Here is a 16,324-nt window from a genome sequence, read left to right as displayed (position 1 = left end):
TTATGAGAATAAGATGATTGCAATGCAACAATGGTGTTGGATAATGCCTACACAACTACATTATTTGATGATCTGCATGTGCAGCAGGGCATGATAAAACAATCCAATTCAAAATAATGAAATACAACGATGTACGATGTCATACGGGCATGTCTAGCAGAACGTATATATTTGTTCAGACACGTTTTTGAGCGTGCCTATATAGCGTCTCAAGTCATGTAGACACGCTTTTGAGCGTCCTTATATAGCGTCTCATGTCATGTAGACACGCTCTTGAGCGTCCTTATATAGCGTCTCATGTCATGTAGACACGCCTATCAAGCGTGTCTAAATATTTGAGACGGTCCATGTGGAGACGTTCGAAGGACGCTTTACTAAAACGACTCTACAATTGGCTAGAGATGAAATACCACGTCACTAGCTATGTAATTTGACGTCTCTACTGGCAGGTTTTCTTGTAGTCCATAATGAGATAGGATGTCCTCCTCTGCAAATGCAAGATTGCAAAGTTTCTAGTACACGCACACACTTCTCCTCAATGCAAATGCAACATATGCATCCTGGAAGGCTTGATTGAGACATCTCTTGCATATAGATGTATGATATATCAAGACGATAATCACGCATGACATATATCTTGCTCCCCTAGGAATCGATAGTACTTTGTCACACAGGTTAGGTGAGGAGGACACCGTACTAGGAAGGTCGTTCGCCAACTCCTCCAATTTATTTGATATTGATGGGCAAAGTGTAATTCCCAACACAGTCGTGAGCCTGGTAAGAAGGTATTGTTGATGCAACTTCAGTGAGAAGAACCATAGTGGCATCTATTGTCGTTGTCTTCGTGGGCGTGATGGTAAATAGAATGACGGGTCATTTTGCAATATCATTCAAAAATATTAAAACGAACATGTTAAGCCGACATATTACACACCCTTAAAAAACGAGTTGGTCCAGCGTCTATCCATGGGCACTGCCGAGAAGTGTGAGAACCTAGGGGGGCATATCAAATAGCCAATACATTTATGGCTAATTTTTTTTAAATAATACATTTTTTTTAAATTACAGAAATAATACGCAAAAAAAAAGATTTTTCAAAAATAATACACCATCGGCCTACTGCAGGCCGACTGGAGGCCCATCCGTTTGCTGCTGGCCGATTGGGCTGTCGGCCAGCAGATTCAAGCCCAGTCGGCCTCCAGTTGGCCGACAGGGTCCAGTCGGCCTGCAGTTGGCCGATAGGCCTGCAGTGGGCCGACTAGGCTCAGTTGGCCTGCTGTGGGCCGACTGATGCATGCCTATTTTTAATAATACACGCGAATATTTTTTAAAAGTATATATTTTAACACGTTATGAATACATGGTAACATTTCTTCAAATACATTTTTAATGGAAATACCATTTTTTTAAACCACACAACATTTTTTTAAATGCTTTTCTGAAAATTTCACAAACTTTTTTTAGAAACACGCGAATATTTTCTTAAAATGTCATGATCCATCTAAACATTTGTTAACCCACGTGATATGTGAGTATATTGATTGTAATATCATCTTATATTATGGGATGAAGGGAGTACCATTTTGTAGAATGTCATGGATATTTTTTGGAAACACGAGAATATTTCCAGCAAAGGTGACGTACATTCATTTAGTGGCACCAACCATTTCTTATCATATTTTCCAAAAAAATTGCATGCATTTTTTGAAAGGCGGGAACTTTTTCCATTGTGATGAACATTTGTTTTGAAAGTTATCGACATTTCCAAACTGCGCTTTTCGCGCCATCCATTTTCCGCCACCCATTTCCCGCCACCATTTCCCGCCATCCATTTCCCGCCACCCATTTCCCGCCACCCATTTCCCGCCAAACAATTTCCCGCCACCCGTTTCCCGCCACCCGTTTCCCTCCTCCCATTTCCCGCCAACATTTCCCGCCATACCGCAGTCGTTCTTTTCCGCCATTTTCTCGTCTCTATCTATAAAACCCCCTTCAGACGGAGCTGGATAAGCATTGCAGTGTAGTGTAGTTGAGATGTCCCATTATCCTTTCGATCGTAGTTTTCACCCTGGGATGAGCAGGACTCTTCTGAAGCTAGCTACCGATTTCAGGATGGATAGTAGGATAGTTCCATGGGACGAACTCACCGGTAGTGACACCATAATGAATGAGTTGGCTCACCAATTACGTAGTTCTGGGTGGCCTGAAAGGACCTATGAGGAGGTACGTAAAGAACTTCTTAGGTTGCATGACAGGTGGAAGAAGGTAGTGGTGCCGAAGAGTGAAACTTTCAGAAGGATTGCAGCAAATAATCCATGTTTATGGACTGAGGAGAGCGAGGACGAAGATGATATCTTCATGCCGCCGCTTCCGGGTTCTGCATCGTCGAAGGGCAAGAGTTCTTCATCATCGAAGGGCAAGGTTTCTGCATCGTCGAAGGGCAAGAGTTCTTCATCGTCGAAGGGCAAGAGTTCTGCATCGATCGAGGATGACGATGATGACTTCATGTAGTTTTTATGCTGTATGTTGTGAGTTCAGTTACGTGCCATTTAATTTGGATGTAGTTCTATCTAGTTGTTTGTAATGTCTCGTTGTATGAATATTATGTTCTGTCTAAATATGATCTTGTAGAGTAGGCATATGTCTCGTAGATAAGTACATAGTCATTTGTCTTATACATAGAATAGACATAAGTTCTCACACAGAAATAGATGGTAATGTCTCTACTGATACATAGGAGCGGCAATGACGACGTCTGGCCTGCCGGGGAGGCGGATCTCGAATGACAAATGCATCACATATAACTCGGTTTCCTGTAGCAATGCAACTGAACAACCCTTTTCCATTCCCATTCGCTCAGCATTTCTTGAATCTTGCCATCATCAGTTATGTCAATCAATTTTCTTTCTCCAGGGCCATCCGAATGCTTCCTGCTGACGTAGTACACAAAATCGTCTTCCTTCAACCCTTGCTTCAACATGAATTTAGTCTTCAACCAATCAAAAGTGAGGTCCACTTCACTAACTTGCACAACACTTGGAGACAAGCCTTGGACATGAACAATAGGGCTAAGCACCCACTGAGTACTCTCAGCCATCTGCAATACACAAATCGCATTGAGTACCTACCCTACCCCTTAATATCCCCACTAACAAATATTAGACATGTCTATATATTACGAAGCTATATATTACAGAATATTAACGGAGCAACTAATACAATTCACCCTCCTACAATTATATTACGAATATTTGCCGTAGCAACTACAAATATTGACAGATTAATTAGTTGACATCTAAAAATATTAACAAAAACTACCGGAGCACGTACGAAAAATAAAATGTGGGCTTAAATATACCCTTGAAGCGTGCGTGCGAAGGATGAAGGACGAACGGCGGCCACCAAACTGCCGGTGCTCCGGCTCGAACGAAGAACGACGAACAACAGCTTCACCTCCACCACAGTGCTCCAATTTACCACCAGCACACTGCAATGCTTATGCAGCTCCGTCTGAAGGGGGTTTTATAGGTAGAGAGGAGAAAATGGCGGGAAAGAACGGCTGCGATATGGCGGGAAAGGGTTGGCGGGAAACGGGTGGCGGGAAACGGGTGGCGGGAAAAAGTTGGCGCGAACATATCAAGGGCTGTACCACTGGACGATGTTGAAGAAGAGGTCCAGACGATAGTGATCGTCCAAAGGTGGTCACGTCGTCGTACAGTTCGCGTGTCAAGGTAGCCTGCAAATTTCCATGACGATTAATAATGTCTGTCTCTTGCACGTCAAAGTATGTGACAACATTACGTAAAGAAAAAATATCTTACCGCGTACTGCCTAGAGCCCGAAGTATCATAGCTCGGGTACATATCCGACGGAGTAGGATCCGGTAACTCCTCTGGGTGGGAGTACTCAACAATGCGTAACCGTGTTCCGGTCATGTAGCGCCGCAAATAGAGATTGAATTCATCGAGATCGAAATTGTGATTCTCGTGCCATAGATTTGTGTTTGCTGTCTCCCATTCTATAACATACGGCTCTAGTCTAACTAGCCATTCAGCAGTTGTCCTGTTCATGCCCTTCCTTGTCGTCCTAAAATTGTGGTGTGTGTTCAACAATTACCTAAAGCTTCGAATGGAGTACTATGAAAGAAAATGCAACATTGAAAAACTGGTTAATACCTGTGGATGTGTGCTGGCACCGGGTTCTCTATAGGGGGAGGTAGCTCCAACTGCAGAAGACCAAATTGCCTCATAACCCTCTGTTGTGCCATCTCCTCGACGAAGACATCGAAGATGATCTTCGATTTTGTCATCCAGTAATCTCGGTCCCTTGTGCATAGCACAGACATACCAGCAGGGTATCTCGCTTGTATGGCTGCTTCCGTGTAGGGCTGCCAGATTACCCCGGTGTACGCATCGAACTGCTCGTTCAATGCTGTGTACGCCTTCCTGGTCTGATCACTAGCAAAGCGTCTCTGCAGAGAATAAAAGTTAGTAGCCGCTCGCATCGATCGATCTCTTGTGCAGAAAAAGTTGCATTAAACTACAACACGGTGCATACCTTGCGACGAGTCCAACACAGACCGAAAGTAGGCATGTCGATGCCCTCAACATCAAACATGGCGTCTATAGGCTCATGAACCCGTACATCTGGTCGCCATATAGAGAACCTCTCCCACGACCACAGCTGTAGGAATAGAGGGCATCCAAGAAGGGCTGGCTTTCTCGATGTAAGCTGGCAACCGTTGCACATACCTCGGTATGTAGCCGCTAACACCGCCGAACCCCAACTCCTCTGTCTGATCTGATCCGCCGTCTGAGCGCTCGCTATCTCGAGTGCCATAGGGATATAGAGGGCGCTGATAGTGGTGACATGGTTCTCCGTGAACATCACCTTGCCGAAAAGCCACAGTAAGTAGGCCTCGAGGCTCCGAGTGATCTGTTCCGCAGTCAAGGGCGCCCGGAAGTTCTGGATCTGCATTAAGCGAAGAGAAAGTTTTAGTAAGCCGCAATTATTTTCTGTACAACTTTATGCGCGATAACTTGAAGAGAATAGGTAGGGGAAATTACCCGGAAATTTAGCAACCACTCATACTTAGGTCCGTGATGCTCCCATACCGGATCGGGAGCATCCGGAAAAACACCGTGAAAACGTTCTGTGAGAGCTCGCTCCCAACCAGCCGGTGCGTCCAACGGTCCTACGGCATGACCTGCCAACGGTAGTCCCAGCAAAAGTGACACATCCTCCAGAGTAGGAGCCATCTCTCCCCATCTGAAGTGAAACGTGTGGGTCTCTGGCCTCCAACGGTCCACTAAGCAGCTTAGCAAAGACCCATCGATGGCGACGCGTTTCTCACCCGGGATAGACTCAACCAGACGCGCGAAAGGTAAAAGGCCGGCCCATTTCAACCTTCATCAGAGAACTTTTCAGTTACTGTCTCCCATTTCAACCATTAATATGCATGTCAGTGTGCAAATTAATAAAGCACGTACCGCTGAAGCCATCCTGAGTGTATCTTCCAGTTTTCCTTAGGAGTGCGAGTGACGAGAGGCTCAAGCTTGCGCTCATATCATATCGCACCACGATGACCCTTATCAATGTCCCCATTCAGCAACCACAATCCCGACATTCCTGCACTTACAAAATTTAGAACAAAGTGCCACACTTAATAAAAATTCAGAACATAGTACCACACTTAATAAAAATTCATAACATAGTGGCACACTTAATTAAAATTCATAACATAGTGGCACTCTTAATAAAAATTTAGAACATAGTGTCACACTTAATAAAAATTCAGAACATAGTGCCACACTTAATACAAATTTCAGAACATAGTGCCACAGCACACTTATTATAAATTCAGAACAAACTAGTGCTAGCTTAGCTTCTTCCTCTCGCCCTTACTCCTCTACTACCTCTACCTCCTCTTCTTCCCCGGTTGCCTCGTCCACGCCCAGTGACGAAAGTGGGACAATTAGTGTCCCTATGGCCAAATTCATTGCATAGAATGCATTGCCTAGTCGGACCTCCTGCTTCAGATTCATCCATATCATTTCGGATGCGCTGACACTGCCGTCTGCCTCTACTTGTACGCATATGCTCTGGGTTTGGAATGTAACGCCTATCGGCGGGGTTGACGCTGTTGAAATTACCCATTGCTCGAAAACCCATCAGCTCACCTGTCCAGGTATTGAGGACAGCCTCTTTCAGAAAATATGACACAAACGATATTGCGTCCATTCCAAGCTGCCCGCAAGCAGCAAGTACATGTGAGCAAGGTAGGTGAAGCAATTTTGGTTTATTGCATGTGCACTCACACGTTGGCCAGGCTTCATTGCCAATTTTCACCTCATGCGTCCTCAACTCATTTGCACATCCGAATTTGTTGTTGGCTAAGCGGACCTCAAACCTTCTTTCTTGATTACCGATGACGACTACAGTGTGTGACCTAGCTTTTTGCATCTTGTTGTCCATGTACTTCGTGACTCTTTCACAGTACCGTGTATTTGGGTTGTTCAAGATATGCTGCTCTGCTATTTGACGTCTGTCTCTGAAATACTTGACGGTGCCATAGAAAATACCCTCAACGATGGCTGTAAGTGGCAATGCCCGGTTTCCTCTGAGGACAAAGTTGTATGTTTCCGCGAGGTTCGTTGTCATGACACCGTACCTTGCTCCATGTGTGTCATGTAGCAAAGACCACCTCTCCAGAGGCTCATGCTCTATCCACTGCTCGAAAGTTTTAATCGACCTCCCGAGCCTTCTCCTAGTACCAGGTGGGTCAAAGCCTGGCAGGTCACATAGCCCAACAGCCTCCTCCTCCACGGCCGCTGTTCCTGTTGCCAACTGTGCAGCTACTGCTTCAACATGTGCCCTCACCGCTGCATCTCTTGCAGCTTTCCTGTCCCTCACGTGTCTCTGCGTGCACACATTAAGTCTGTCGCGTATCAAATTGTACTTCCATAACTGGTTCTGCTTGCAGAGTTTTTTGAACAGATTCATCAGGTTCTTATTTCTAAACTGCGAGAAGAAATTAGCCCCGAGATGGCGCATGCACCAACGGCTCTGCAAGTCCTGCCATGGAACTTGTTCCTCAGGGCCTAGGTTTGTCAGTGTCCTTATCGCACTGAGTATACCTGCATGCCTGTCATGAAGGATGCACACATTCGGCTTCTCCTTGACAACTGATATTTTCAACTGCCTGAAGAACCATGTCCAACTTTCAATGTTCTCACTCTCCACAAAAGCAAATGCCAGTGGGACGACTTGATTTTGGCCATCTTGACCTATGGCTGTCAGTATCTGACCCTTGTACTTGCCTGTGAGAAAAGTACCGTCAACACATATCACCGGTCGGCAATGCCTGAAAGCTTTGATGCATACACCGAAAGAGAAGAAGAGACGATGCAAAACCCTCACAGTTGGGAACTCTGGCATGAACATGTCTTGGATATCGATATAGGTGCCTGGATTTCGCTGCTGCAGGGTGTGGAGGAGGTGGACAACAGAGTCATATGCATCAAAATAAGAACCAAATCTCCTCTCAAGTGCTGCATGCTTAGCCCTCCAAGCCTTGCCATAAGAAATTCTGTACTTCAACCTGGCGAACACTTTTGTCTGCACTGCCTTCACTTCCATAGCTTTGCCTTGCACTATCTCATCGTAAAACAGTCGAGCAATAAGCGTGGATGAAAGGTTGGCATGATCTTGAGGGATGCAGGGAATAAGACAAGTGTGATTAACTAAGTCACTTATCACCCAACTTGTGCCATACTTAGGGAGAAAGCCGTGCACCCTTGCGGGACAATCTGCATTCTTGCATACCATTGTGAGGAATTTCTGACTGGACACCTCAGCTTTGAAAACCCTTTGCGTGGACATTGCTCAATTAATTATTGCATCCTTCAGGGCTTGCTTGTTCGGATACATAGCACCCGTCGCAATATTGTTCTGGTGATATTGCCAGGCTGAATCATGTCCATCATTCACGGTCATTGCAGATGATAAGTCATGATTCCACCATGCAGGATTCGGGACCTCCTCTGCATTTTCTTCTTCATCTGACTCGTCAGAATCATCGGCATGACCCCTTTCAACATCGGTGTCTTCTTCTTCCATCTGGTTCTGCATGTGCCCATCTACCTCGTCAGCGTCCACCTCGCCATTGTAATCACCATCGGCATTTCCTCCTTCTACCTGACTACTCTGCCCTGGTTCATAACCATAAGCATTTCCTCCTTCTACCTGACTGCTCTGTCCTTGGTCGTAACCATAAGCATTTCCTCCTTCTACATGACTGCTCTGTCCTTCGTAGCCACCCTCCCCTTCATGTGCAGTGACCTCCTTCACGACGGGAAGCACTAAAGCAACAGGATTGCATCCCCTTCGTTCACAACCTTGTAACCACCGCACCCAATCGGAGTCTCCCTCTATTGGCCTCAAATAAAAGTAAATTTTTGAACTTGACCGTGTCCACAATGCATGAACACCGACGGTGTTTGTTTCAGTATCAAGACCTAAACTTGCCGCAATCCATTCTTTCAACTGACTAACAGACCATGTTTGTGGTGCGCTGATTGCAACCTCTATGTGAGTAAATTCACTCAGATCTGCTCCCAACTCATTTGTTTGGACAGTACCAGGACCATAGTAAAATATCAACTTCACTACATCGGACATCTCGACTCACCTATTTTTTTTCAACATCGAAATACAAGTATTAGACATGTCTATATATATATTACCAGGACCATAGTAAATAATATAATAAATAGGCCCATGTTTACTAATAATAAATAGGCCTCAAATAATAATAATAATATAACCGACAAATATGATAATTCAGTTTATTTGAATTATATGGCCATGTTGATGTATTTTTTATTTTAATCTATGTTAAAATAATTTAGAAAAAGGCATGCGTCTTATTTCTACGATCATGTAAAATTCTTCCTTGCTAAGAAGTTTTTTTGTTAAACTACAGCGTGGCCGTTTAAAAAAAAACAGTGTGGCATTGCTTGTTATGGGTTAAACTTTAGAAAATACGCATAATAAAGGTTAGCGGGTAATCCGCTTTATATTCGCATCGGGTACGGACTGAAACGTTTTTTAACATGTAGTTCTACTTTTCCTATTTTTTGCTTGCTTATTAAATTTTTATTATGTTTCCAACTCTTCAAAAAAAACTTCTTATTCGTTTTTTAACATCGTTTTTTAACATGTAATATTATTCGTTTTGCTATGCACATGCCGCCGACCCCAACTCTTCAAACTCTTTTTTTTAACATCGTTTTTTAAATTTTTATTATGTTTCCAACTCTATTTTTTAACATCGTTTTTTAACATGTAATATTATTCGTTTTGCTATGCACATGCCGACCCCAACTCTTCAAAAAAAAAACTTGTCTCTTCTTTCCAAGTTTTTATTCATGTTTCTAACTTCTTATCCCGCACCTGTGTACGTGTCAAGTATTAAGCAACAACTTATTATCCCACTAACAACTAATACAATTCACACACCTACAACTATATTACGAATAATCGCACAAATTTATTTTCACATCAAACGAAGCGTGCGTGCGAACGAACAATATTTACGTATACTACCGGGGAAAATAACAATATTTCCGTATACTACCGGGCCAAAAAACAATAATCGCACACAAATATTTACGTATACTACCGCGGCAAATAACAATATTTACGTATAATCCCGGAGCACCTACGAAAAATAAAATGAGGGCTGAAATATACCCTTGAAGCGTGCGTGCGAACGAAGAACGACGAACGACCTCCACCACCACCACCTCCACCACCTCCACCACCACCACCACCACCTCACCACCCCAACTGCCCCAACGACGAACACTGCCCCAACTTCACCACCACCACCTCCACCAAAATGCTCACCACGACCACCACGAGCTACCCCGTCAGTAGATCGACACCTCTTTTCGCTGCCCTAAATGAGTTGAACCCATTCACGGTGCCAAAATCGCGAAAATGTAGCTCATTTAGGTGCACAAATGGGTGCCATTTTTCTGTAGAGAGAGGAGAAGGAAGAACACAGAAGAAAGGAGCAACGGGAGAAGAAGAATGGAGGAAGGAGAGGATATGGGCAGGGAGGGAGAAAAACAATGCAGGAAAGAGGGAAGGAGAGGATAAGGGCGGGCTGGCCAGCGCGCGTCAGGTCGGCCGCACCCTGTCGGCCACCAGGTGGCCGATCGGCCTGCGGGACGCCGACAGGGGCGCACCACGCCGACAGGCCGCTGCCTCCCCCCTCGCGACGTGGCACGACCAACCACAGGCCGCCGCGTGGCTGCCCGGCCTGCAGTCGGCCTCCTGATAGCCGATCGGCCTGCTGTGGGCCGACTGGGCTCAGTCGGCCTGCAGTGGGCCGACGGTGTATTATTCTTGTAAATTCTTTTTTCTGCGTATTATTTCTGTAATTTTAAACAAAAAATGTATTATTTAAAAAAATTTAGCACATTTATGTGCAGAAATACATAATTCAAACATGTTTTGCAAAACATAACACCAACATTAATAAACATAATAAATGACTTTATTAATGGATACCTTATTGTGCCAACCATGAAAACTAATAGGGAAACGCTTCCTATCATACATATATATACACATCTCTTAACCATATTGAACCGTTCATTTAATTGTAGCCACACATGACATAAATCTTGTAGATAATTTACAAATGTAATCGAACTACTAAACCCTGAATACTGGACCGATATTGAAATTTTGGAGGCGGTAGAGCGCACCGGGTACAATGGGCTCAATGGCTATATAGAATAAAAGAAATAAGTCCATACCTATACATTGTATACCATGAAGGTAATTATAAGGCATAAACATCAAAAAAAATATTTTTCATTATAAAATGCGGATTTCATGTATATGTGATTATCAAATACAAATGATTATTATAGCATACATGTATTTCGATTTAAACAACTAGCGACTAGATATAGTGTGATGTCTTGAGGGGAGAGGGCCGGAGTCCCCTCCCTTAACATAAAGTCGGGGAGGGGGTCAAACCACCAAATCCTAATTTTTCCCTAAAATAAACGCCTTAACTTTATATTAATTTTAGTATAAAGTTGTATTAAAGTTGAAATATTTATTTTGAGACAGAGGGAGTACGTATCAGATCACCGGTACGTAAGGGACGACACATGCACGGATGGGATTTTGGATGCTTCTGTGTTCTGCTTGCCACGCGGAAGAAATGCTGATTGTAGCTTTATGAGTGGCGAGCATATCTCAGTGATGTTTGATAATTCATCCGTGTGTGTTGCTTTCTCCTATTTTGCTTTCCGTTTTAATGGAACACACGTGACATAATGATATTTTCTGTTTGTTCTTTTCTTTAGTAGCAAAACACAGCACTGTTTTCAATAATAAATGAAGAGTTTGTGCACAATTGACGCAAAAAAAGGTAGAAAATCGTAAATAAAGATTACGCAGTCACAGCGATTGTTGTGACCCAGCAATAATCGATCTGGTGGGGTTATATATATTACTACCTCTGTAAATTTTGGTGACCTAAAACGTCTTCTATTTGTTTACGGAGGGAGGGAGTACTTACGTTGATTGTACGTTGGAATGTTCAAATCACGAGAAACTGATAGGCAGGGCCTAGTGATTGATACATGAGCCGAGTGAGGTGACTGCTAAGCTAAAGTCACAGTAGTTGAGCTGTTTGGCACGAGTCATCTAGAGGGAAGCAGTGAGGTCGTACTGACATGATATGATGGTAACCGATCAACTGCTCGAACAGGACCTATATGATCAACAATGAGATGGCACCTTCTTGTCATTGTTCTTTTCTCCAAAATGTGGATTTCCCCTCCAGCCTCTAGTTCATCGATTGAAAGAGATGGCCACGACCGTTCAATTAATTAATTAGCTGTAAGTTTAATTCATACTAATAAACAGAGAGATATTTGAACTTGCTACTTGATGGTGGCAGTCTCCGGTCTACCCCCATTGTTTGATGAGCAAGGTATCCAGGGTGCGTGGGACCCGGGTCCTGCGGAGTCCAAGGTCAAAAAAGTCCATGAAAACCGCGGGAATTGAGGGAATACATATACATATACAGGCGGCTGCCCCCGGTCGGCCGCACCAGCTGCTGTACTACAGTTTCATTAGCTTAGGAAACGGGCAACTGCGTGCTCGGAGCGGTGTAAGCACGTCGTCGTCGTCCTTGTCGTTAATCTCAAGGTTTTCATTTTGTAGTACTACTACTCCACTATGCAGCTGCCCAGATGTGTACGCGACATCGCGTCGAGCCTCGCGCTCTGTTGATTGGTGCGGTCCTTCTCAGCGACTTATCTTATCTAGGCCCGGTGCACTGCACCAGTGGCACACGTACGTGCACACGATCAACAGACGGGGAGATGTACGCAAAGGCGAGCCTGACTTGCCAAAAAGCAATCGCACCTCCGATATCTCACTTCTCACGACATGAAAGGCGGCTGGGGTTTTCTCTGGTGGGTGACGTGTTGCCGCCGTCTCCCTCGGCTTCGGGTGTCTTTCGGCCAGCGGCCTTGAGGCCGGGGGGAATCCGGTTTGCTAGGGTTCAGTCTAGATGTTTACCGGTGGTTGCGACAGTGCGATGGTGTCATTCATCAGCGGCGCGGGATAATGTCTTCGTGTCATGTCTCCCTCTCGTTGGTGCATTTCGGCATTGGCGGAGAATGTGTGGAGCTTCGGTCTCGGCGAGGTCCAAGGCCTCATTTTGTCGTCGGTTCGTAAAGGTGCTCTTCACCGGTGTGGATGATGACAATTTGTGTTTTGGTCTGCTAACTCCTTCTCCGTGCGTCGAAGCACGGCTTTGCAGGGAAGCTAGCGAGGCAAGTTTCTCCAGAACTAGGATAATGTCCAGCTTTCTTCGTTGCCTTCTTCTCTAGGATAACGGTTTGGTCCTCAATACGTTGTTTCGGTATCTTCTTACTCCGATCGACGACTTCCCAGTCGTAGCGTCAACAATCTGGCTTCGAGGGTGCTTCGGAGATCCATAAGTGACATCAAATTTTGTTGAGGATGCACTACTGATAGCTGCATGAAGAAGAAAACGTTGATATACCCAAGGGATTGCATATCCTGTGCTCCCACGCCTTAAGGCTTTGTAAAAGGAGGACTATCCAAGGTAACAAACCCAAGTGGGGAGATTTCACGAGCGTAAGGAATCCTTTTTATCCCATGGGAATGATCCCCCTTTCCTTTGTTTAATTGCGCCCATTCTCTCGTGAGAAAACAAATGGCGTATGTGGATCTGCAAGGAGCTCGGCGCGCGCGCGGGGGGGGGGGGGGGGGGGGGGGGTGGGGGTGGGTGGTAGGGTAAGGCATAAACATGAAAAAAACAAAATGAGGTGGAGAATGAGAAGGAGGGTACTAACCTTCATCGAAGGACAAGGAAGATAGCCGTCGGGTGACCATTGTTGTCGGAGAGGACAAAAGCTTTGTGGCATGGTGGAGCCCGGGGAAGGAGACGACCACTGGGTCGTCGCCGAAGGCCAAAGAACTCGGAGGCTAGCACTGGGGGACATTGTTAGAGTAAGAAGAATGTGCTGCTCTCAATCGCTAGGCGGAGGAGATCGAGGTGTGCGTCGTCGCCTCTCGATCGATAGAGATAGAGATAGATAGATAGATAGATAGATAGAGAGAGAGAGAGAGATGGGGGGAGGGGGGTTCGAGGGTTTTCTTCCCAGCCTTTAGAGACGTGGATTGTACCCCGTGGAAATGATATGGATCGGGTCGAAAAATCACCTGTTGCTCATGTGACCAAATGCGTTTGTGGTTTTCCCCGGTGCGTATGACTCATGAGTTGAGCACCCTAGACTGTGATGGGGATCCCAGGGGATATTGCACTAGGTGTTCCCATGCTCACAACATTAAAGAAAAATCTCTACTCTCCTAACCTCCTCCCATTCCCCTCAAGTTTTTTTTCTATGACCCCTTCCTTGGTTTGGAATAACTAAATCAAATTGGTACCGGCCTTTCTTTCTCCTACTAAAACCTGTATCCTACATTAACTCAAATCAAATCTTACCAAAATCATGTCATGTATTAACTCAATAAAATTTAAATCAAATCTTACCAAAATCTCAACTAAATTAAAACTTTTTTGCCTTTCTCTATCTGTACCCAAATCAAATCAAATCTTATTAAAACCTCAACCAAATCAAAAATGTTTTTGCCTCCTCCTATACATACTCAAATCGGCAATTAGCTTGTTAATTCAAACTTTCAGAAAAAAAAAATCTCAACGCAAGATTCTTTACTGGTGCTCTCGGTCCACGCACACGCCGCCCACGGTAGCATCACAACACTGGTGCTTCTAGAATCCGGAGCACGGTTTTCCTGGAGCCATCCTGATCCCGGTGTGTTGTAAACCAGGCCCACACAAACCACAACTCCTCCGACTTTTGATAAACCGTTTACTAAACCGAGAGGAGAAACATATCGAGGCGGAAAGAAAAGGACGCCCACCCGCACGCACCCAGCCACGCTCCCGGCAATCCCCAACGACGCTAGCGCATACGACTCCCTCCCTCCTTTTAAACCGCGCGCACACGCCGACCAACCGGAACCCGCCGACGACTTCTTCCTTCTCTCCTCCCCTCTTCATACCAATCTCTCCTCCTCTGCCATGGCGACGTCGACTTCGCGCGACCGCGGCGGCTACCCGCCGGACTCGACGCGGCTGCGCATCGGCGACGACATCGCCTGGGCGGACGTCGGCGGCGTGTACGACCGCGACGACTCCCTCAAGGAGAACACCAACCCCAAGTGCCTCCTCAAGGCCCACAACCCGAGCGCGCCCGGCCAGCACCACCACCACCACCACAACGGCGCCGCGTCGCAGCGCTTCTCGGGGAACCTGAAGCCCACGGCGGCGCCCATCATCGGCCTCTCCGGGAAGCTCGGCCAGGGCGGCGCGCGGCGGACCCACCAGCAGCACCCGCCCGCCATGTTCCCCAAGAAGGCCAAGACCGGCGGCGGCGGCCGCAACCCGAGGCCCGCCGTCCCGGAGGACGAGCCCAGCTCCCCCAAGGTCTCGTGCATCGGGAAGGTGCTCTCCGAGCGCGAGAGGGCGCGGCGCAGGCCTCGCCCGCCCCCCTCGGAGCGCCCTCCTTCCGGCTGCTGCCCTGGGCTCGGCTTCCTCATGCGCCGCAGCCGCTCGCGGAAGAGTGCCGTGGAGAGCGTCGACTGGTCCCCGCCTCCCCCGCCACCGGCGGCGAGGCGGAGGGAGGCGAAGGCGGCCGAGACGGAGGAGGCCGCGCCGGCGCCGGCGCCCGGGCTGGGAGGGGTCATGCGGTTCGCGTCGGGGAGGCGGGCGGCGGATTGGCCGGCCCAGATGGAGGTGGACGACCGCGTGGCGAAATCCGGGCCGTTGTAGCGCGGGCAGGAGATTTAATTTTGCTCTTGGGTTGGGTTTGGTTTGTGATCGCTTCTGCTGCTTGTTGTTGCCGTGCTCTAGGTTTAGTAAATCCGTGCGTGTTTGTGTGTATATACTGATAGTATTAATTAGGACAACACATTTGTGTGATCATGATATGGATTTGAAAATCAGACAAAATTTTGCTAGTTTCCTCATCTGCTTTGGCTCGTTTCTGAATTGTTGCAACTTCACATGTTCTTGACAATGTAGTCCTGACGTCTTGTGGAAATTTGATGAAAATTTCAGACCTAATCTTGACTACATATCTTGCACCACCATCTTCTCGCAGAAGATCAGCAGCCTAGCTTGAGAGGTAGAACGTCGTCCCTCAATTTTTCTTCCCTCAGCTGTCGTGTCACTCCATTGTTTCTCACCCTTCTTTCTTACAACCTTCCATTTGTCTCTTATTACAGGAACGATGTCGTCATGGGCCATGACCACATCTCCAAAGGCATTCCTCTTATTCTAGTGAGTTTAATCCATCTTTCACCGTGTCCATCTAGTCATTCCTGCTCACAATTGGGACAGATTTTGAATTGTGCAATACTCTGCCGTCAGGGACCTGAATACAATATGAAAATTCAACCTTAGCTGTACAACCACATCTTTTCAGCACATAGTTTCCCTAAAATATGTTAGTACTCTGCCCAGCATTCTTTGCTCAAGTGCGACTTCATTCAGGTTAATGGAATTAAATAAACCTAAGCCATCGGTAGAATGCAGAAAAGCAGCCACTACTTCGTCACAGATCTGTTTGTTTCGTGGTTAGATTTGGGCGAGCCACTTACTCGGTGACACACACGCCTTAATTTATTCTTTCATCGCATATCAGTTTATTTGACCTCGTCACTGTTTATATTA

General features: G+C 46.1%; 2 protein-coding genes across 4 annotated transcripts; one reads left to right on the top strand and one right to left on the bottom strand.

Moving 5' to 3' along the window:
- Positions 1-3,648: 3,648 nt before the first annotated feature.
- LOC109762971 (serine/threonine-protein phosphatase 7 long form homolog) lies at positions 3,649-5,307 on the bottom strand. Of its 3 annotated transcripts, none has more exons than XR_012181470.1 (4): positions 5,067-5,307; positions 4,558-4,971; positions 3,822-4,471; positions 3,649-3,736 (listed from the first exon to the last, which is right to left on the bottom strand). XR_012181470.1 is itself a non-coding variant. In XM_040386778.3 (4 exons), exons 1-4 carry the CDS (start codon positions 5,256-5,258, stop codon positions 3,727-3,729), a joined length of 912 nt encoding a protein of 303 aa, XP_040242712.1. In that variant the 5' UTR covers positions 5,259-5,307; the 3' UTR covers positions 3,652-3,726. The 3 variants fall into 3 exon arrangements, 2 of the variants coding, with proteins under 2 accessions (XP_040242712.1, XP_073352462.1); XM_040386778.3 differs by having other exon boundaries at positions 3,652-3,736; positions 4,176-4,471; XM_073496361.1 differs by lacking the exon at positions 3,649-3,736 and having other exon boundaries at positions 3,744-4,086; positions 4,176-4,471.
- Positions 5,308-14,504: 9,197 nt separating this feature from the next.
- Positions 14,505-15,618, top strand: LOC109762988 (uncharacterized). The gene has a single exon (XM_020321862.4). It carries the CDS (start codon positions 14,672-14,674, stop codon positions 15,419-15,421), a length of 750 nt encoding a protein of 249 aa, XP_020177451.1. The 5' UTR covers positions 14,505-14,671; the 3' UTR covers positions 15,422-15,618.
- The last annotated feature ends 706 nt before the right edge of the window (positions 15,619-16,324 follow it).

This window comes from Aegilops tauschii, chromosome 4 (genome assembly GCF_002575655.3).
Source record: "Aegilops tauschii subsp. strangulata cultivar AL8/78 chromosome 4, Aet v6.0, whole genome shotgun sequence".
Taxonomy (NCBI): Eukaryota; Viridiplantae; Streptophyta; class Magnoliopsida; order Poales; family Poaceae; genus Aegilops; species Aegilops tauschii.
Note: the sequence above shows the minus strand (reverse complement) of the source record. Positions and strands in the feature narration are given on the sequence as shown.

Coding starts and splice junctions, on each gene's coding strand:
- LOC109762971 (XM_073496361.1), bottom strand. CDS start 5,258: ATGGCTCCTACTCTGGAGGATGTGTCACTTTTGCTGGGACTACCGTTG. Junction 4,472..4,557: donor TGTGTTGGACTCGTCGCAAG/GTATGCACCGTG, acceptor TATTCTCTGCAG/AGACGCTTTGCTAGTGATCA. Junction 4,087..4,175: donor GTGCCAGCACACATCCACAG/GTATTAACCAGT, acceptor CCACAATTTTAG/GACGACAAGGAAGGGCATGA.
- LOC109762988 (XM_020321862.4), top strand. CDS start 14,672: ATGGCGACGTCGACTTCGCGCGACCGCGGCGGCTACCCGCCGGACTCG.